This window comes from Silurus meridionalis, chromosome 3, assembly GCF_014805685.1.
Source record: "Silurus meridionalis isolate SWU-2019-XX chromosome 3, ASM1480568v1, whole genome shotgun sequence".
NCBI lineage: Eukaryota > Metazoa > Chordata > Actinopteri > Siluriformes > Siluridae > Silurus > Silurus meridionalis.
This window is the reverse complement of record NC_060886.1, coordinates 22,896,076-22,918,388: the sequence shown is the minus strand read 5'-3', so window position 1 is coordinate 22,918,388 and position 22,313 is coordinate 22,896,076. Positions and strand designations below refer to the sequence as shown.

The 22,313-nt window shown below is 37.8% G+C and overlaps 1 protein-coding gene across 6 annotated transcripts in view; it reads right to left on the bottom strand.

Annotated features, from left to right (window-relative positions):
* The window catches only part of adarb1b (adenosine deaminase RNA specific B1b), a 170,782-nt gene that overhangs the window by 49,451 nt on the left and 99,018 nt on the right, over positions 1-22,313 (bottom strand). For 4 of the 6 annotated variants that reach the window (XM_046844963.1, XM_046844962.1, XM_046844965.1 and 1 more), the window contains one exon: positions 8,830-8,882. The exons of 1 other annotated variant lie outside the window; for it this stretch is intronic. Coding sequence is in view for 1 of the 5 variants with exons in the window: in XM_046844960.1 (XP_046700916.1) it covers positions 4,503-4,602 (100 nt within the window). In the remaining 4 variants the exon portion in view is untranslated. Of the gene's footprint in view, positions 1-4,502; positions 4,636-8,829; positions 8,883-22,313 lie in introns of those variants that run through there. One more of the 6 variants, XM_046844960.1, reaches the window with a different exon arrangement.

Here is a 22,313-nt window from a genome sequence, read left to right as displayed (position 1 = left end):
TCATTTAGCCTAATGAATATGCAGACGTCTCTGTTAGCAGGCGGGTAATGGGATACAGCTCTGACAATAGCAGACAGAAAAAAAAAATTTAACAACAGCAGCCTGGTAGAGGGTAATTATGTGTTAATTAATTAATAAACCTAATCATTTTGGAGCAGGAAGGAGAGTAAGATTTGGGAATCTAGATTTCAACAAAGTTATTCAGTTATTAGGTTTTTATTATTAAATCTGGTCTGAAAGTGGAGCACACAATATATCATGTTGAAACAGTATAATATGAGAAACTCTTTCTCTCTACATATATATATATATAAAGTTGTTAAAAGGGAAATTTATCTTTGTTTCTGAAATGTCATATGGCAGAACGCAAATAGCATTCTTTGCAGTTTTCTTTTTATTTGCTTACTTGCAAACAAAAAAAAAACCAAATACAATTGATCAAATTAGAAGCCCTAAACTCTGTGAGCTCCTTTATAACTTTTGAAAATGATATAGCTGCGAAAGTTGGCGTTGTCAGCGAGAGCCATGCATCATTGTTAATATCCAGTCCATCTGAAACAGTTCATTTGTGTCATTCTGCTGGCTGTGCAGAAACCGGTCCTCCTCCTCATTTCACATGTCATCAGCGACCCAATGGAGAGGCTTCCGGCTGAGACCTTTTCTCTTCTAGGAATGATAATCCGACTGAAAAATGTTTCAGACGGTCTGTAATTGCAGGGATTCTCATGTTCATAATTTTTTTACTCTCTTATTAAGGCTTAAAAAATGATTGTTTATTTGAGATAAAGAAAAAAGAAAGAAACAATGCATGTAAGAGCAAAACGACTAACTGATGACACGGCGCACATACTTCCATCTGGTCGGGTGTCTGAAAGAGGGAGAGAAAATTTCGGAACGAGTGTTTGAGGCAATCAGATTAACAGAGAGACGCCCGTGTTCCGCTGCCTCTCCCGTTCGTTTCTGGTACTAGCTGATATAAGTGTGAGACACACTACCATTTGTGACAATCATCTTAACTCGGCATGTGGCTTTAACGCTGTGAAAATGCCATTTCAGCACCTCAGGATTTTGCTTCTCATCTCAGTGAGGCTGCTGCAGAGCGAGTGGGTGTTAAGGCAGACAGCTAAGGTGTGGTGTAGAGCTTTTCTGAAAGCACAGCTCAGTACCTGCGGGCTCCACTGCTAATCCTACTCACAGCCCCAAGCACTTACAGAGGCCATGCTGAGGAAAACCACAAACCCCACCTGACAGTGCATACTGTTTGCACTCACAGCCGCTTAGTGACGGAAAACTAAAATCCGTACTTTAAAGCTCTTATTTAACTTGTTAGCTCGGGTCTTTGGAGATATTGTGTACGATGTGTCACAGAACAAAAGTCGTTCCATCTTCCATTAAAATGCAATGCTTTTTCAATAGTACAGAATTCTTTCGGGATTGTGTGGAGAAAGAAACCATAGAAATGGATTATTTCCGTTTAGCCACCCCATCTGGAGCGTGTTATTCCATTTATAACGAAGCGATTCACCAACAATTCAAACGTTAAACTTCTGAATCAATGACACGTGACTCGTTCGGAAAGTTTATAATTAAGGTTTAATGTTGCGAAACATCCAGGAGACTAATAATCATGTCATATCGGCAATAAACTGTATCTCTCTCTCAAAATTATGCCCTGCAGAAAAAACTTCAGAAAGCATTGTGGCAATACGCTGAACCCTAAAACTCGTTCCGTACATTTAAAACAATTGTCTCATCCATTTAACAAATACACTTTTTTTGTGTCATTTATTATTAGTTTCTGTAGTTCACCTGCGTCTGAATTTCTGTGTATGACTTGTTTCGATATAAACACAAACATGTTGAATTACAAAGAGTACGTTAATATTTACGTACTGCTCAGGCAGCATGTACTGTCTAAGTTGGGATGTTGTGCAAATACAGCATGTGGTACTTGTTTAACCAATCAGATCAGAGGTTTCAGTAACACACTGGCATTGTGGTATAAACCTAAGATATTATTTTATAACACAGCACTGTTAAAGGTGTATATGCACACTTGTCCTGATGTATTATAGATATAGTAATAGTCTATACAGTTCTTTATAAGTAGATGCTCGAAATAAACATAAATAATGTGTGGTAAAAAAAAAAATAAATAAAATAAATGAATATAACAATAACATTTATTGATATTAACTGCAAAAACATTTTTTGGCAACATGCTGTAAGAGTATGTAAGAATAAAACGTTTCAGAATGTGCTGTTATTGAAAAAAGAACGAAAAAAAATGAAGCGTAATAAATGTAACTCTGCTTCATGTCACGCCTTTGATGTTTAATAACCGTTACATCCCATCGTCTCTTATTCCTTTCATAATTTCCATTTCACCTTGTTGTTCACTGTGATTGATTCATTTCTTATGAAGACATTAAGGAATCGACTGAAGGTTGGGTAGTACGGCAGTTGTAAACGCCACGGTTATGTCAAAGCTCCAACATTTGCATCTTTAGAACGTAATCAATCAATCGATCAATCAAGTCCGGTAACACTTGGAGATCTCAAAGCGCACAGGCAGTGATTGTGTCGTGTGAAAAGCTCTTTACTTCCATCCATTACTTGATGAGCAAATCTATAAGTGAAGGGCCTTAAGACCCTGAGGCACGGAAAAAGAACCGGGCTTGCTAAATTTCCCCGCGGTAAACATAGGACACATAAACAACTGTTGATTGTACTGCTCTCCATAAGAGCCTGGTGCATTTAGCAAAGATTGAAGACAAAATGGAGGTTAAAAAAATAAAAATAAATAAAACAAGCCCCCACTGCTGAACAGTGATTACACCCAAACCTTGATTATTTTCTTCAAACCTCAAGGAGGCAATGAAGTACTAATGATCTACTCTCTTATCTGTAAAACAATCTCATCAGTCAACAAGCCCACTGAGTCTGACGTGTCTATAGCTCTTCCTGTCTTACATTTAATACTTCTAAGTGTATTTTTGTTGCTGTTATTGTTTTTACAATTTGCAGCGGTGATTATCCACTGAATATAAGCTAAATAAAATGCTGTCTACGCCTTCGTCTGTAGAAGAATTGCTATTGCTAGAAATAGCCGGTTTAATAACAATAAAGAAATGCTTTTATAAAAAAGCTAAATATAAAAAAAAATTATGAAAACTCAATTACAAATTGTTTTATAGTGAATTAATTGGTTATAAGCTGCAAATGATATGAATATTTACAGTTTTGCAAAACTTCACATATCGAATTATGCAGCTAACAACTGCCGCTGCTTAGCTTCATCAAATCTCAGGTTTTTAATAATAATTTCTTTTTAAATCGTTTTATAATCTACCATAAATGATTTAGCAATCCCAGTAAAACATTCAGTAGATTTTCTTTATAGCAAATATGATTTATATTCCTTTTTTTATTTATTATATTTATTCTTAATACTTTTTTTTTAATTCGACAAAAATAATTCACCACATGTACTACAGTATGTACTGTTGTGAATGTGATCAATAAAATAGAAATTTGAAAAGTGGGCACCTATACGAGTTTGCATTGAAAGTATGGAGTCGTAGATCTTTTTAATAGTTCTCAGGCTTTTTTTCTGTAGCGTTTTTTTTTTTACATGCGAAATTGAGATGCGTCTAAGCCCCCCGAACCCCCACCCCCCCTAACCACAGTCAACCGAAGAACCCTTAAAAGTTCTAGATTTGTGCTTCATTCCTTGAGCTTACTGAGTTTTGGTCTTTAAAATGTAAAATGCAATTGCAGTGATTGGTCTATTCCTGTTTCATGCACAAGGTTGCAGGGATAGGCTCCGGCCTCACCATGACCCTGGCCAAGATCTTGTTCTTGAATGGAAATAAATGGGGACAAATAAACACTTTCTACAAAGCTGGAGACACAGTCATGGTAGTGAAACAAGCTAAACAAGTCAAATACATACATACTGATTCGTACGCATATTGCTTGGCTTTCTATGAAACACAATGAAGATTTGAAGATATTTTGCTTTTCAGTTTACAAAGCTACAAAAAAAACCCTTCATAGTTATGTACTAAAGCTCAAATTCTCTCTGGAAAAATTGTGTCAAATGAAACATCATTACATATAAACATAAATGAAAATCCTTTTAATTGCAGATCAATAAATATAGTTGGATTCTATCATAAATTGTTTAAGGAATTGTGTGGTATTAAGCATGTACTGATTTCAGCGGTAGCTCAGGAAGAAGTTTATGCCATCCCTGAAGATCCACCAGCTTGTCTACTGATTAATACAAATCAAACATTTTAGAGAGACAGGAGTCAGCTGATTCAGAGCTGTGAAATTTTTGCCCAACAATACACAACCCATACACAACTACACATCAAATACTTTAATGACCAAACTGTCATTTATACAACCAAAGAGGTCTAGACTTCAGAAATGCAGATTAAACGTTCCCTTCAGTCCTGGCTCTGGTGTGTGATATAGTGATAGAGTAGGCTGACCTTTGCGCTCGGATCGTTTCTTGCGCCTCCTCTTGAACCGGGTCCTCATGAGGCAGTAGTAGGCACCCACGCAGGGCGGGCAGTCCAGTAGCAGCGCCATGCTAGACTATCACCCACTAACAGTAGCTGCCTTAACTGCTCTGTCCTGTCGTCTATCTGACACACACACACACGCTTGAGGTGTGAAGGTGTGAGATGCCCCTCTCCCAGTGCAGGTCTGGGCAAATGCACAGGAACCAGAACACACACACATGCGTGAGCGCGCACAAGCATACACACATGCACGTGGTCTCCTGCTCCTCCCCTTCCTTCTTCTCCACTCAGCACTCGGTTAGAAGAGAGTGAGAAGGGACGGGGCAGAAATGAGCAAAGATGCTCAGACAGGCTCTCATGTAGATCATGATAATAATTATTGGCACCCTTCAAAAGAACTCAATTGTATAATGTTTTCTGAGCAAAAATCACTTGAAAAATACCATACCTGTCCTAACCTATACCTATCATACCATAACTAATCCTGAAATAACCACTGTTATAATAAATATGAGGTAGCACACGGATCAAAAAAGTGTTTTATAGTTCACAAAAGCTATGAAAGGTAGGAAGTAGAGAATGAAGGAAGGAAGGATAGAAAGCAGTCCAGCTGGAAGGATTGCAGAACAGAATGTATTTATAGAGCCTTCAAAGCACTTCTGTAAGTCGCTCTGGATAAGGGGGTCTGCTAAATGCCATAAATGTAGAAAGGAAAGAAGGCAGGCAGAAAGAAGGATGGAAGGATGGCGGGAATGACAGAATGTAGAAATATAGGCAGGCAGGCAGGCAGGCAGCCAGACAGTAAGTAAGTCAAAAATGGAAGAAAGGTGAGAAGAAAGGGAAGAACAACAAAAGGATAAAAATACAGAGTGGAAGGAAGAAAGGAAGGAAGATAGGTAGGTAGGTCAACAAGTCATGATGGAAAGAATAAAGAAGGAAAGAATAGATGAAGTTGCTTTTCTGAGAGCAACCCAGCTAAACAAAGCATCTACATTTTGCCACTATTACCTGGTAGTTCAGCTGGATTTGTCTGAAACTGTAAGTTGATGACAGCAATCAAAGCCACTGTAACACCATGTACTGCATCACTGGTGCTTAGGGGCGGGTGCTTTGGGGCGGTTTTGTGGCTGGTGGTCCAGGGCAAGTTTGAAATGTTCTGTATGAAGTTTCAGATCATCATGTGAATATTTTCCTAATTATGTTAGACACTACAGGATTATAGAACAGTTGCAAATTTTCAAAAACCTACTGTAAACACAGAGAGACAAGGGAAGGTGTGAGGTGTCACATAAATGAATCAGAGCACCGCATGAAGCTGTGTGTGTGTCTTCTGATGTATGCTCTTTAGTCCTAGCTGGTAGGCAGAGAGCCATAGAGAGTCTTTCTCGTGTCCTCTAAGCTCCACTGACTTCAGCTTTAGCCTCCAGCAACACACACAGACAGCAAGCATTTTTCCTCATCGAGCCACAGAAACATCATTAACTAGAGCTATAGAGAATGCCGTCTCTCTGCTAGTAAACAAGCCCAGCCTCTACTAAAGCATACACAAGAGTCGCAAAAACACACACACACACACACACACACACACACACACACACACACACACACACACACACACACACACACACACACACACACACACACACACACACACACACACTGTACCCCAATAGGAAATTGGTTTATCGTTAAAAAATTTAATATTAAGGTGCACAATTGTACAATGATTTTTTTTTTTAATACCATCGACCATAATTATCCTGCACTTCACTATATTAAAGTTGCATTTATTCTAATTCTGTGTCCCAGATTTTCAAGATTGTTTCAGTTTGTAATGTACAGTCATAGTTTTTGTAAATAGAGATTTCCTGAATTTTGAGGAAAATAAAAAGTAGCAACCTGTAAATGTACCAATAAAATTTCTTGTAAATCCCCCCCACCAAAAAGAAAGAAAGAAAAATTTATGCTTTGGTTGTGTTACTGTGGTTCTGCTTCATTGCAGACACATATACACAATCTGGAAAACACAGGACTATGGCGCCATCTGTAGGTCAATTCACATTAATGGAGAATGAGGATAATGTGTAAAACTTTCTTTCGGCTTCTCCCATTAGGGGTCGTGTAAATTATATAAATTGACACATTCATTCATTCATCTGTCTGTCTGTCTGTCTGTACATATGTGTGTATGTATGTGTGTGTGTGTGTGTGTATATATATATATATATATATATATATATATATATATATATATATATATATACAGTATAGACCAAAAGTTTGGACACACCTGCTCATTCAAAGAGTTTTGACTATGAAAATTGTAAAATCACACTGAAGGCATCAAAACTATGAATTAACACATGTGGAATTATATACATAACAAAAAAGTGAACTGAAAATATGTCATATTGTAGGTTCTTCAAAGTAGGCATCAAGAGAATGCCAAGAGTGTGCAAAGCAGTAATCTAAGCAAAAGGTGGCTACTTTGAAGAACCTACAATATGACATATTTTCAGTTGTTTCACACTTTTTTGTTATGTATATAATTCCACGTGTTCATTCATAGTTTTGATGCCTTCAGTGTGACTCTACAATTTTCATAGTCATGAAAATAAAGAAAACTCTTTGAATGAGAAGGTGTGTCCAAACTTTTGGTCTGTACTGTATATATATATATATATATATAGGAATATTGGAATAAAGGCAGAAAAATAAAGGGGAACTATAGGATCAAGTGAAGTAAGAAAGAAGGTGAAAAGCTGCCATTTTCTGTGTTTTCTCGCTCAGCTAAGGACTGTAACTTGCACTTTTTTAGCAGAGATTGACTGCAGTTTAGAAGGAGATATAAGACTGACTCTCTCCCTCTCTCTCTTTCTCAGATTCACAAAAACACACACAAACTTAAAACAGCACTTATACGTTTCTAAATGACACTGTAGATTTCTGGTCACTTGCTCCTTATCTTCACTTGAAAAATATAAAATCACCACTCCTATGTAGGACTTTTTTCCAGCACTGAGCTTGGTGTATGAGATCCCCTAAAGGATAAAGACTAGAACTGCAGGAAATGTATAACTATTAACAACATTTCTAATCGAATATAAATGTTTATTACTGTCTGATCTGCTTATTTAATTCTAAAGGACTAAATTAATATTGTTAAAAATATAAATAAATGCCAATGTCAGGAAGAGAAGCCATATTTCAGTAATCTAATCAATGTGTTTATCTGTATATTCACAACAGATAAGTCTTGAGCTCCTTTATGGACACACATAACATCAGTGCGTTGTCAGATTTTATTCGCCGATATTACTTAGCCAAGTGTGAGTCTGAACCTTGAGCACATTCGGGCTTAGGAGTAATCTCTCAGTACAAACCCAGTTCTATGCTCTGCTTAGCCCTTATCCCAGTGAGTGTCTTTTTTTTCCTCTCCCAGACACTTCTCTTTAAAAGCTCAGGATGGGTAAAACAAGTGAAGTGCAAACCGGTTGGAACAAAGTAAAACTACAGAATGCGTAACCAACTACAATCTAATAATAATAGCATTCAAATTTTAGATGGTAGATGGTCACACTGTAGATGGTTTCACTTGTGAACCATGAAGATGGCTTAGGACTGTAATTAATATGAACAGTTGTGCTGCAAAGGCTTAGGGCTGCAATTATCACAAACAGTTGGGCTCCATTTTGAATATCTCCCTCCTCATACCATCCCAGGGAGATTTGTCTCTGGCTTGCTCATTAGGGATAAATGAAGCGATTTGAAATGTACACTTAATCTATTTATTTCTGTAAAGCTGCTTTGGGACAAAATCCATTGTTAACATTCAACTGACAAATACAAAACAAAATTGAATTCTGTGGCAATATATATGGCATTCATGCTCCCCTAAAAACAATGTGTGTTCATTATTCCTGTGAGAAATTAGAGGTTAGTGCTTCAGTGTCAATTCACACTGCTACTTTGTATGAAACCATAACATATCCAATATCAAATATATGTATGTTGCTGACCTCTTTTCACCCGGCCAAAAGGAATCAGCCATCTACTTGCTTGTAAAGATGTTTCCAGTCCGTGTGAGAGGTTTTGGTTGTGGGTTTATATGCACAGCTATTGCAAGTCCATGTCTTTGTTCATTAAACCAGTGATAATCACAGATTGAGCAAGTGACGAACCGAATTCTGATTCACTTCCTTTCTGACTGTTATAAGGAATGTGCAGCAAATGTGTAAGTTAATGACTCATGAGAAGGGAAAAAGACTGTAATGTAAAGATGAGCAAGACTTACAGGTGTCAGTGTCCACTATCTATTAGTGCTGGACTCCTGTTGGATCAGCTGACCTGTTGCAGATAGAGAATAATAATATTATTATTAGTTTAAGCTTAGCGATATGGATTATCAGACTCTTTTGAAGCGCAACTAGATCCACTACACAGCTGGTACAATGTTGAAAACCAAACACACAAATAAGGAACTCTACTTTCAAATAGAGTTCAGTTCTGTATGACTAGTGACTGTCTTGAATGTCACTAATCAACGAAAATGATAAGCTTTTATGGTACAAGGCTAAAACATGATTACGTTTTTCATCTATACTGTAACTTTAATCTGAGCTGGAAGTGAGATTCACTGAAAGCATTCACAGTAATTATTTAATAAACTGATCATAATATTGAGGACAATGAAAACTTGGTTAGTTAATGATTTTAGCTCTATTTCTGGCTCAGTCAATTTTCTGGGTTTATCGTTAATTCTGTCCCACAGCCAGTTGAAATGTAAAAACAAACCCAACCTGGCAAATTTTGGGGGTGGTGATAGAATATGGCACATCATGGCATGCCATGTTGAAAACAAAGTGTGTGTATTGCATAATGTATACACAACCACTGATCTACTTAGGGAACCAGCCAATAATGTGTCAACAGCACAAAATCTTGCATAAAATCTTGCTGGCCCAGGAGCAACAGGTAATGCTTCACACTTAACATCAGATAATGGAGGAAATGTGATCTGAGGGAAGTTGGCTGTGGATGTTGGTGTCGGACAGATTGGTTTGAATATTTGGGAAACAGTGTATCCACACACAACATTTTCAGACTCGGGAAAAGCATACATGTATACATATGTCATAAAACCATCCTGCTACCAAAATGTGCAGTCATCTAGTTTGTGTCTGTATGTATTATTTTAATTTATTACATCAGCTATCACCATTTATCCTTATTAGTTCAGGTTGCAGGGATAAATACTTATTTTAGGAAGAAGGAGGATCATAGGGTGACGTATAAAAGTGGAGGAAGGTGCACACAGGTAGACTATGTTCTATGCAGGAGATGCAACCTGAAGGAGATTGTGGAGATTGTAAGGTGTTGGCAGGGGACAGTGTAGCTAGACAGCATCGGATGGTGGTCTGTAGGATGGTCCTGGAGGTGAAGAAGAGGAGGAGGAGAGTGAGAAGTGAAAGAAGAATAAGATGTTGTAAACTGAAGGAGGAAAACTGTAGTATGATGTTTAGGGAAGAGGTCAGACAGGGGCTTGATGGTGCTGAAGAGGTGCTGGATGATTGGGAAACTACTTCAGGAGTGATGAGGGAGACAGCTAGAAAAGTACTTGGTGTGAAACTGGAAATAGAAAGGAAGACAAAGAGACGTGGTGGTGGAATGAGGAAGTGCAGGAGAGCATAAGGGGAAAGAGGTTGGCAAAACCGAATTGGGATCGACAGAGTGATGAGAAAATGCATGAATACCAGGAGATGCGGCAGCAGGTAAAGAGGGATGTGGCGAAAGCCAAGGAAAAGGCATATGAGGAGCTGTATAAGAAGTTGGACACTAAGGAATGAGAAAAGGATTTGTACCAATTGGCCAGACAGAGGGACCGAGCTGGGAAGGATGTGCTGCAAGTTAGAGCAATGAAGGATGGAGATGGAAATGTGTTGACTAGTGAGTGTGTTGAGAAGATGAGGGAGTATTTTGAGCAGCTGATGAATGAGGAAGATGAGAGAGAGAAGGTTAGATGATTTGGAGTCAGTGAAGCAGGATAGGTTAAGAAGTAGAAGAAAAAGACATTTAGGTTCCAGGGACTCAAAGCAGCAAATAAGGATCATTCAAATATCTGGTAGAGTAGCTAATACAGGTCTCGATTGTTACAAAACCTGCATATATGTAAAGAAAATGTAAATGAATCTTCAATGGGAAAAAAATGAATAGTCAGGTTGTAGAAGTCTTCAGATATGCTCATTAGCAAAAAAGGACCTCTATAATAAAAAGTGTTAGAATTAACACCCAGACAATTAAAGTACCACTTGCATTAGTGTGGCCTGTAAAACAGTGTGTCAGGTCCCTATTAGGCCCTTTCTCTAAACCAGCACACCGACTCCCTTAAAATGAAAAGCAAGCTTTAAATCAACCATACAAGTCAAGACTTCACATTTAAAACAGTTCTCGTGCCAGGATGAGACAGGAGGAAAAGAAAATGAAACGCAGTCTGGAGCCAAAACCCCAAAAAGGAAATAGTGGTGAGAAAAAAAGAACAGAGAGCCAAAGATGATGTGTGGTTAATGAAAGCTCTATTAGACATTCCGAGCATGTAGCCTAAACTAACACTGACTTCAATTTTATAGACTTATATGTTGGCATGCTAGTCCAATTCCGAACAACACACTTGTCTCTCTTCCACTCCTTGTAGAACACAGAAAGAATAAGCATGAGCTCCTTCTCAGAGGACATTCGAATCCTTAAACAGGACACCGCCTAAGACCTGACTTCAGTCTTTTACACTCCCAACACCCTCAATACCTGCGTTCCTGCTAGCAAACGCATACTACCTCGTATTTACAGTATAAACATTTATAATACTGTACATGTTGCCAAATTCACTACCAATGTTTTTAAGGAATTATAACTGCACTTTACTTCAAATATAGTCATCCTGTTACTGCCACCTTTTTAAATATCTCTCACTTTTTTAATACTTCTATACTAGTCATTTCTGTAAATTCTATTGTGAATTCACTCATTCGCTCAGCTTTAAACTTAGACTCCATCTTCATCCGTCAGGAGAAATAAGTACATTAAAATCTTCCTCTCTGTCTGTATTTAAGATTTCTATAACACTGTGCAATCCAGAAACCATGTAATCCTATTTCTACATGGGGAAACATTTATTCGCTCTGGTGTAGTGTTTCAAATCATTATATTTTTGTGGACTTTTCATGTTAATAAACCTAACACAATGAAAAACCAGTGACATGTCCAGGTTAAAGGATATTATATAGTTCCATAATTGAAATACTTTGGACTGTAATTTATATAAAAATATCTGCTACAATGGATTAGGGTTACAATTGCCCCAAACAGTTTTGCAATAAAGTGTCCATCTGTGAACAGCTGATAACCTCAAAAATTATAAAACTGTAATGAATTGACTTTTTGATGTCACTGAGGATGGGTTCTCTTTTGAGCCTGGTTCCTCTCAGGGTTTCTCTTTGCCACCTTCATGGATAAACTTATTTCCAACATTCAAATTTATATTTAAATTATAGTATTATAATAATTTATTTTTGCAAAGCTGCATGTGACCTTAACAATGCTGGCAAGGTCAACATTTCTCTCCTACAATGATTAAAAATGTTTAGTCTTTCCTTTAAAGCCACTTCTTAAAAAAATGACGGCATATCTTAAATAATACTCATCACAGTGGCAATGATCTGGATTCGGGTGCTAATTCTACTACAGACAGGAGGATATGATGAAAACCTGAGGATATGACAAACCTGATCATCAATAAAGATCCAGCTGAAATTGAGCTTGTAGCTTGTTTTATTAAATGTTAGCAATGCGTTTTTCTGCTTCAGCTGTGCAACGTTTCAACATCACAATAAACAGCACAGGAGACTACTATCAAATTATGATGACTGGGGCAAAAGTTTCCACACACTAGTGTTTTCAAATCTGATGCACACACACAAAAAAAAATTACAACAAATCACGGGGGTGTCCTCATCAATATGAATTATTGATTGCTTCACTAATTAATAAAAAAATAAATAAATTACAAAATAAATGATTGATTACATTGCTGTTTAAAATGAATTTAAAAGTGTAAAGATTAAATAATAAAAATAAATAACCTACTAAAAAATATAAACAAATAAAAAAAATCAAAAATGTATTCGATCATCAAAGTGTGATAAGTCTTATTCTTATAAAATGTTTTTTTTTTTTTTGGGGTGTCAATATTTTTTTTATTTTACAAGTGGAGGCATAATGTGGATGAATTTTAGGAGCTCTGTTTTGATTCATTAAAAGTAATAAACAGTCCAGATGAAAATGTAATATTGTATTAACACATCTTGGGAAAGCTAGAACAGACAAGATGCCTGTAGTAATTAGAAGGATTGAAAGATTCCTGAAGGTGGCGCTGTTACTCTATCCTTTCTCTGTGCTGTGGCTTCTATTTTTACCCCACCGTGTCCTGTAACGAGTTTTTTATACCTCAGTGTGGAACAATTAGCCGTCTACTCGTCACATTCTCGTATTCGGGTTTGATTACACCGGCGCATCGTCAAAACAGTGGCTGATGGTGGAAAATGAAGCAGCCAGACTGACGACAGAGAGTGAGTCGATCAGGTCATGCCTCGTCAAGTTTTTTTCTATAGCACTTTTCACAATAGACACTGTCTCAAGACAGCTTTACAGAATTAAGGTGAATGATGTGTATGTATCCCTGATGAGCAGCCTGGGGTGACTCACGCAAGGAAAAACTCCCTTAGATGTTGTGAGGAAGAAACCTTGAGAGGAACCAGACTCAAAAGGGGGAACCCATCCACAATTGGGTGACATCAAGAGTCTGCCGTTTAAACCAAAACCATCTCTGTGGAAGGACAATAGAGGGAATGATGTGTTCAGCTGTCTGAGAGAATATTCCAAAAGCTTCATCACGGCTACATTTATCTCCCCAGGAGTAAACACTGGTGGTGAAGTTGACTATGAGAGATGGAAAACTTTCCGCTGCGGCGCAGACGGAAGCCAAAGACGATCCCTGGAAGCGCTGCCGCCCCGGGGAGAGAGTGAGAGTGAGTGTGTGTGTTTCAGAGTGTGTGCTGGCATTGGGGTCTGTGGTAAGCAGCATTCGAATCAAACTGGCCTGCAGCAATCAGGCAGTGAGGCAATCTCAGCAGGAAATCAAGCAGCATAGGAACTCAAGAAGTCGGGAGTTGAGTACAGCTCTGATATTGTTCTAATTTATCACCAAGCCTTACTGCTTTCTCCTCCGCCTCCTCCTCTTCATTTCAGCATCCCGTATCTTGTTCTTCGGCGCACACGTGTTGTCACTTGTTCAAAGCATGGAGGTGATAATATGATTCCCGGGTGGGTTTGTTCGTCACTCAGCACGGAAATTAAGTGATTCAATCGGGACTTTAGACACCACCTGTCCTGCTCTGTGTGTTGTCCCGGGAAAACCGAGCTTCCTGTGAAAGACCATGCACTGATCACTCTGAGGTATAAATACCTTGACCATATTAAGTAAAAAAAAAAATGCATGAGGAAAAAATGAGGGCAGCAATTCAATAAACGAGTCTATAAATCATACTTCATGAGCGTGAGGAGTACAGCTCAAGGATGGGGGGAAAGGAAAAAGGAGCAGTTCTGCCAGAATAAGTGTGATAGGGGAAATGAGAGCTGTTCTGCTCTTTGTCTGTTAAAAAAAAAAAAAATAGTCTGTTAAAAAACAAGTAATATGTAATATAAATATTTACGCATCCAAGACCAGGCAGTACTAAATGTGACCAAATGAGGGCACCAGCATTTGCTATTTAGCAGACCCCTACATGTAGTGCAGAGCATTCCTGCAAAAGAAAGAGGAGTGCTTGATGACATAAGGATGAGTGTATTAAGAAAGGAAAATGACCAAATCTGAATATCAGGGAGGATATTAGCTATTTTTACTGTACATTTATTTTACTGTACGTTTTTGCCCACAAAAAAAAGCCTGTGGCTCAAATGAACACTTGCTTTTTACAAATACATTCACAAATATCTATCATCACTAACACAACTTCTACTTTTCTCCCTCCCTCATGATCTCCAGATCCTGTTTATTCACATAAACAACTGCATTAAATTGGACTTTGTCAGAGCTGCAACCAACATTGAAGCTAATTGGACATTCGGTGACAACTTTTTTACAACACTACGCTTTTCTTTGTTACACTTCATGATTTAAAAAAATTTTGCTTTATCCTCAGTGGCAATTCTGACTGGTGAGGTGATAATCCAGAAAAGTGGAGTAAAGAATTATTGCTGTTTGGAGAACAATGTCACCAGTTTCCATGACAGGAGAACACCACAAGCCTATTATTTACCAGCAGTAACGTTAGGAAAAATATTACAATGCGCATAAAAAAAGCATAATAGCAGCTTTTCTAAATCTCATAACTTTGGGCTCGAGGTCCACTAACAAATCCAACAATTGAACTGCTCAAGGAATCAAGATTTGGGGTTGAGTCAGTGGGATCAAATGCAAAAAAAAAAAAATTCAATCATACTAACTATACTGTAATAAACAAGAAATTCCTGCATGCCAATTCTCTGGTAGGTCCTGTGTATGACAAGTAAGATATATCTAAGATGCTTATATACGTCTGCAGGAACAAAAGTCTCTACAGGGGATGGTCAGAGCGGCGTAAACCCTCTCTGGAACAACTTTACCCACACGAGAGAGCCTCTACCACTGAATCTTTAAAAAAGCAGTCAAGTCAAGTCAAGTCAAGTTTATTTGTATAGCGCTTTTCACAACAGACATTGTCTCAAAACAGCTTTACAGAAATCAACAGTTAAGGTGAATGGTGTGAATTTGTCCCTGATAAGCAGCCATGGTGACTGTGGCAAGGAAAAACTCCCTTAGATGTTATGAGGAAGAAACCTTGAGAGGAACCAGACTCAAAAGGGGAACCCATCCTCATTTGGGTGACATCAAGAGTTTGATCATAAATCTGATTCCAGTCAACATCAAGGACAATAGTGACCCACAGCACAGCCTTCCTACACACACTTTACTATGTGATTCACAACGTTTACTCAATCTACCTCTAGAGGACTATTCACATGCACAATTTATACTTTTGTTTTCTGCATTTGCACTATATTAACTTTATTCATTTGTCATTTATGAAACTTGAATCTTTTAACATTAGCAATGTTTCCTTTTTTCCACAGCAAAATGTGACTGAGCACCAAAGGAATATGCTCGCTAGAAATATCAGTTCTTATTGATATAATGGCTGAAATGCAAGGAATCAAAAACTTTATAGTCCTTAAAAAAGTGCCATGATCCTGTGATTAGAAAGTGGCATGCAAAAACAGTAATAAAATGTCAACACATAATTAGAAACAAGGAAAACAGGAAAGGGTCAAAACCTGGAAAAAAAAATTAATGGCAAGACTTTGCAACAAGACATTTAAACAACAGGGTTAAAGCAAAGAAGTGAATCAGACGTAAGCAAGAGAACAGGGAAATATATAATCAGGCAAAAAAATCAGGTGGAAATCGCACTCTCACAAACTAATAATTTACTCACTTATAATACATTCATCATTGGAAACCATTACATAGAAGCATTATGGTAAAACATTTTCAAATGTTTAATTGTGTTCAGAAAGAACTTGTAAGACTATACAAATACTGTGGAAATTGTTCTCATCCACACACACCTCTAAAGAAAGAATTCATGAAAACATTATAAAAAAAAAAAAAAACGCTTCACTCAAACATTTCCCCATTAGAAGTGAGATTTAATTGAATGAGATTTTTCTCTCCTTTTCTCGTTACACGGAACGGCACATATGATACAGATGAGGCGAAAAGATTTCGTTTAACTTGGTTCATTTTGGTTGCGAGCATAACGTGAATAATGTCCCTTTTACAATGGATCACACGTGTCCCTGTGGAAACCAAAAGGGTTTGCAGCTCTTATAATCGTGTGCAAGAAAAAAAAAAGCAGCTCCACTAGTGGACCGAGCTGGAAATATTGAGCTATTAGAGAGTGAAAAAAGGACATAAGGGAAAAATTACTGCTGCTGCACTCAGTGCGAACATCTGACAAGAAAGTTGGGAGGATATTAGATTTATTTGGAAAAGATGCCTTGTGAGCATATCCCCTGTAGCCTCTGCTCTGCATTGGGCACTCTGCTTGCTCTGTGTTGCAGATTTTTAAATATTCAACACTGCAGAGATCTCCTTGTCCCTTCTCTAGTCCAACACACACACAGAGTTCTTTAAGAGCAGGCCGTGGTATGCCACACACAGACGAGGCGCATCACGAGTCCAATAAAAACCCAAATTGCTGAACGACTCCAGTTGCATGTTTACCAGAAATCTATTACAGACATGTTGTGCTCTGCAGTGAACTATAAAAATTGGAATTAAGTAAAACATAAATAGCTTCAGGGCTATGTGTGTTTGTGTGTGTAGAGCAAAAGCAAATGCATGATGCAGATACGCAGCACTTTTCTCCATCTCTAGGATCAGGAAGCGTTAGGCCATTAGCACACATCATTACTACATGGGAATGTGCTAATGTGCAAACACACACTTACACACAGGCACAAGACACACAAAAACACAGCCTTAAAAATACCACTGTTACTGTTTTTTGTTTACCAGGAGCAGATACGAAGGGAAAAGCAGCACTAAAAAAGGAGGCCAATGCGCTGCTTTTTTAAGCAGTCCAGAAGATTGGCTGTATGCACAACCATAATGGTTGTTTTTGTGAGTGTGTGTATGTGTGTGTTTGGGTGTGTGGTGCAGATCAACCGCTGAGCTGGTTTTGACTGCTTGCCACTGTGCTAAGAAAACAATGCACTGCCTGTTTCTCTCAGGAAGCAGGCTCTGGCAGTGGGTGATGACTGAGAACAAGTCGGAGCGCTCACCTCGGCACCATGGACAACTAGACCTTCATAGTGGGGGGTTTAAATCAGCAAGGAGAGTCTAGAGCCCTGAATTCTAAATGTAGCAATGGGTTCTGATCATCTCAGCGGCTGGAATACAAAGTCGACATGTGATCAAGAACGAAGGCGCTCAGGTTCATGACTTACATCAGCAGGGTCTACAACCCTGACACAGTTAGAAGTTGACTTCCAAACAGGATACGCTATCAAACACGTAGCCTCTAGTAGAAGCATTTTCTTCAGTGTCTGCTGAATCAGCGTTGTAGGCCAATTGACCAATGGCAAAGTATTTAAACAACATATATTTATACATACACACACACACACACACATATGTATATACACGTATTCATACCGAAATTTTTCAGTACATGGCTTTCGACTTGGTTATGTGCGGAACATAGTTAAACTCTGAGTTCCCTCAGTGTGGCAGACCGCAAGTTTGTTTAGTTTCCGCCACGCACTTTGAGTGCATTTCTTTTATTGTTAAACATGCACAACAATGTCAGGGGTATTAAAAAAACACAAGAAACCCCCCCCAAAAAACCCCAAAGAAACTATAGTTACCGCAGTATTACTGTGGTTACTCACTCCGTACCGGAAATATGCATGAAAACGTTAAAGAAAGCCTCACAAACATTTCTTAAAAAGAGGAAAAACCTGACAATTCCACATATTTAGGGACTTTTTAAGGTTTCTTATTTTTGTTTTTATTTTAAATTTGCAAAGATTTAAAACAAACGTCTTTCACGTTGTCATTATGGGGTATTGTTTGTAGAATTTTGAAAAATAATATTGAATTTAATTTAAATATTAAATTAATGGAATATATTAAAATGTAATATGAAATAAGGAAGAAGTGAAACACTGAATACTTTTCGGATGCACTGTGTGTGTGTGTGTGTGTGTGTGTGTGTGTGTGTGTGTGTGTGTGTGTGTGTGTGTGTGTATATATATATATATATATATATATATATATATATATATATATATATATATATATATATATATATACACACACACATGGTTAGAGCTCCGGGTTACTGATTTTAGGGTTGTGAGTTCAAGTCTCAGTATCGCCACACTGCTACTCTTGGGCTCTTGAGCCAGGAACCTCTGTGCTGCAGGGGCACTGTATCATGGCTGATCCTGATCTCTGACCGCAGCTTTAACATCACTGAGATATGCGAGGAAAGAATTTCACTGTGCTGTAATGTATATGTGTCAAGTAAAAAGCCCCTTTACCTCTAGGAATAGTTAAGCGTTCTTATATCTAAGAGTCACTGAATTCTTGATTTAAATCGCTCACATCAGGGGCTCCACACAATCTCAGCTTAATAATACATGACTTAACAAATACAGTAACCACTGATACGGTGAATGTGTATTGGAAGTGTCCCTAGGGTCAGGGTTCGACGTTTTCCATAATTCTTCAGAGCAGAAGACTTTGAAATTTGTGGTTTCTTGGTAACATGAGAAGTTGTGATTTTCTTTTGCCTGTTAACTTTAAAAGAGAGGGCAATTTAAGCTGCTATAATAAAAAGGTAAGGGATAATAAGAACTTACTTTTTTATAAATGTTCCACAACATTGTTTTAATGTGCCAATGTGGTGTAACGTGTGAAAAAGACAGTTTTTATAATCCCTTACATTATAGCAGCTTACACTGTAACTGTAATGGACAAAAAAAAATAATTCTTTAAAAAAAATAAAAAAGGATCAACATTTTCAAATTGCCCTGGTATAAAATGCATTTGCAGATGCAATAAGCATTATGTACCTTTATAAGAAAACTACTGTGTCTCTGATTATTTGCCTATAGCAGTAGGCTCTATTGTGTTTTCTTATTCCTTACTTAGCATTGTAAAAGGGTTCTATTCGGAAAGTGAAAAGTGAAGTATTTCCCAACACAGACTCTTTCAAAGATCTTTCAGAAAGGCAAACCAAAAACTGCCAGGTTTGCAGTTTTGGACACATTCAGATTTTTTTACTTTACATTAGTCATTGGTGTATTGTTTGTGGACTGTTAAAGTACGACTATTATGACTAGTTCTTAAGCTTTGAAAATGCTCATAAAGGATACTTTAAATTGTAAAATTTAAAGCCATGGTGACAAAAAACACCAAAAAAAAACTGCACCAAAGCTTATATGAAAACTGGCCAGGATGTCTAAAAATTTCAGACATTTGGGGGGAAAAAAACCTCGCTCTTCTTTCCTCTAAGTTAACATTTCCTCATTTGTCTGCCGTCCCCTGTACCTGACTGATTGGAGTTGTCTATTTGCGGTTCGGTGCTATTATCCGCTTTCTGGGGCCTGGTATCTAGGTCAGCGCTATGGAGAGTTATGAAGGTGTTGGGTGGTGAAGTGGGGCCAGGTGGCCGGCACAGCTGGAGCTCATAAAGCCGACTGGGTGACATCCACGGCAGAGGGACAGAGGACAGGTACTAGTCCCACCACCTGGACAATGATGAGACTCTCACAGAGCAGCCACGTGAGTTTAATTCTCATGTCCGAAAAGCCAAACAGGTTTGCTCGATAAACAGAAAGTGGACTGCCAAGACATTACTGTGTGTTACACCATAAAATGCATCTGTCATACAGGGCCTGAAACAATTAGACTAGTAATAATATGCCCGTTGTATCCGACAGTCATCAAAAGAGAGATGAAAGCAGTTCCCTCTTTAACATTTACAGAGAGAGAGAGAGAGAGAGAGAGAGAGAGAGAGAGAGAGAGAGAAAGACTCGCTAAGAGCCAGCATCATCTTGGGACTAGGTAGATTAGTTTCATCGCTCAGTACAAAACCCTTTACAAAACACATTCTCAGCTTCTGCTGGAGAACAATGCTGGTGTGCTTATTCCCACGCATGGGCCATTCACGGCCTCAGCTACTGTTACAGGTGGGAAGTAACGAAGTACAAATACTTTGTTACTGTACTAAAGTACATTTTTCTGGTATCAGTATTTTACTACACTATTTTTTTTTATAACTTTTTAATATATATCTGTACTTTCCACTTCTTACATTTTCAAAGTGGACTCGTTACCTTAGTTTGTATCTATTTGGTGAAACGTCAATATTTTTTCTTCTCACTGCGCCGTTTTCAGCCCATCAACCGATTTCCTGTCATTGCACGGCTTTTTCAATCAACCACTGGTGCAACATTTCCTGGCTCTCACACACCACAGACATACAATACAGTAGACTAGTTTACGAAGCAAACATCCAGCAATGCAGAAGGCAACAAGAAGTCTGGGGTTAACGTGGATGAGACAGAGGGAGTCAGTGATGTAAACATGACTGAGAACAGAGACATTCCTGATCATTATCATCTTTTCTCTGCTTGTGTTCTATATGGTTGATGTTCAGCCTGCATACATACATTAGGTAACAAATTTAGAAAATCGTCATTTAAAACACCATAATTACTTTAAAAACATTTTCAAGAATATTTTGTGTTTATGCTTTATGTTGAGTCTGGTTTCACTAATAATAAACATACATTTGCATAAAGCATCTATTTCGTCCATGCGCATGTTACATTTAGAACAGATGAAAATGTGCGATTAACATGCGATTAATCGTGAGTTATTTCATGACAATCGTGCGATTAATCAATTCAATATTTTAATCGATTGACAGCCCTAATATTAATATGATGTGAGGTCCAGTTACCAGCATGATACTACAATAGGTAGTAATAATGACTACTTTTTACTTAAGTTCATGGCAGAGCCCAAACTTCTTTACTTTAACTCAAGTAAAAAAGTGTAGTCAGAACTTTAACTTTTACCGGTGTCTTTTAAAACATAAGTATCTGTACTTCTACTTGAGTGCAAGATGTGTGAACTTTTGCCACCTCTGCAGAACCCCCTTTTATCTAGGCCAGAGAGAAAGAAAGAAAGAAAGAAAGAAAGAAAGAAAGAAAGAAAGAAAGAAAGAAAGAAAGAAAGAAAGAAAGAGCAAGTGAGTGACAGAGAGATGGAGATCAACAGAAACTGGGAAAGATAAAAGGCAGAATTAAGATTGAACTTGAGAATCATCCAGACTTCCACTTTAATGACTAATCTTCACTGCATTTCACTGTTAAAATTAGTTAGATCACCTCAAACCAATCAAACACAATTTACTATGTTGTTAAGAGAAAAACAACAAAGCACTGTGTAATGGGATGTAGCCTGATGCAAAACATAGGGCCAGTACCAACCCCAAGTTCATTAGTTTTCTAATTAAGGAAGAAGATCCTACAGCAGTCAGGACTCCTCATCTTCCTTCTAAATGTGAGTTATTCACATCACAAATCTGTATTTATTTATGAATGGCATACATTATCATAAATATTTAATCAGTTATGTTATAGCAGCTGTAAAATGTTGTTCCCACAACAGCTTCTAGGTTCCTTTCTCTATCTCAGAGTGCATGTCATGGTACCAAGAAAAAAGAAAGAAAAGTTGACTTTTGCGAAGATGCAGCTTTACCTCTTGCTGTTAAAAAGTGCTAAAACTGAAATAAAAAAAAGCTAAATAAACAAGAGCAAGTGAGTAAGAGCATCACTAAGACACATGCAACTTATTGTCTGTACTTCTCTTACAGAAAATTTGAGGAAAATACTGGTGGCCATGTGACACTAGCATAGATTTGGCAAAGAAACAAAACCATGGTCTTTCACCACCACTATCATTTCAGCATAGATAAAAATCCATTAAGTAAATATCGGTCATGTGACACCAGTATAGTTTTGGCATAATAAAACCAGAAAAAACAAATTGGTGGTCATGTGACACCAGAAGTTTCAGCATGTATACAAATCCATTAGAATATATTA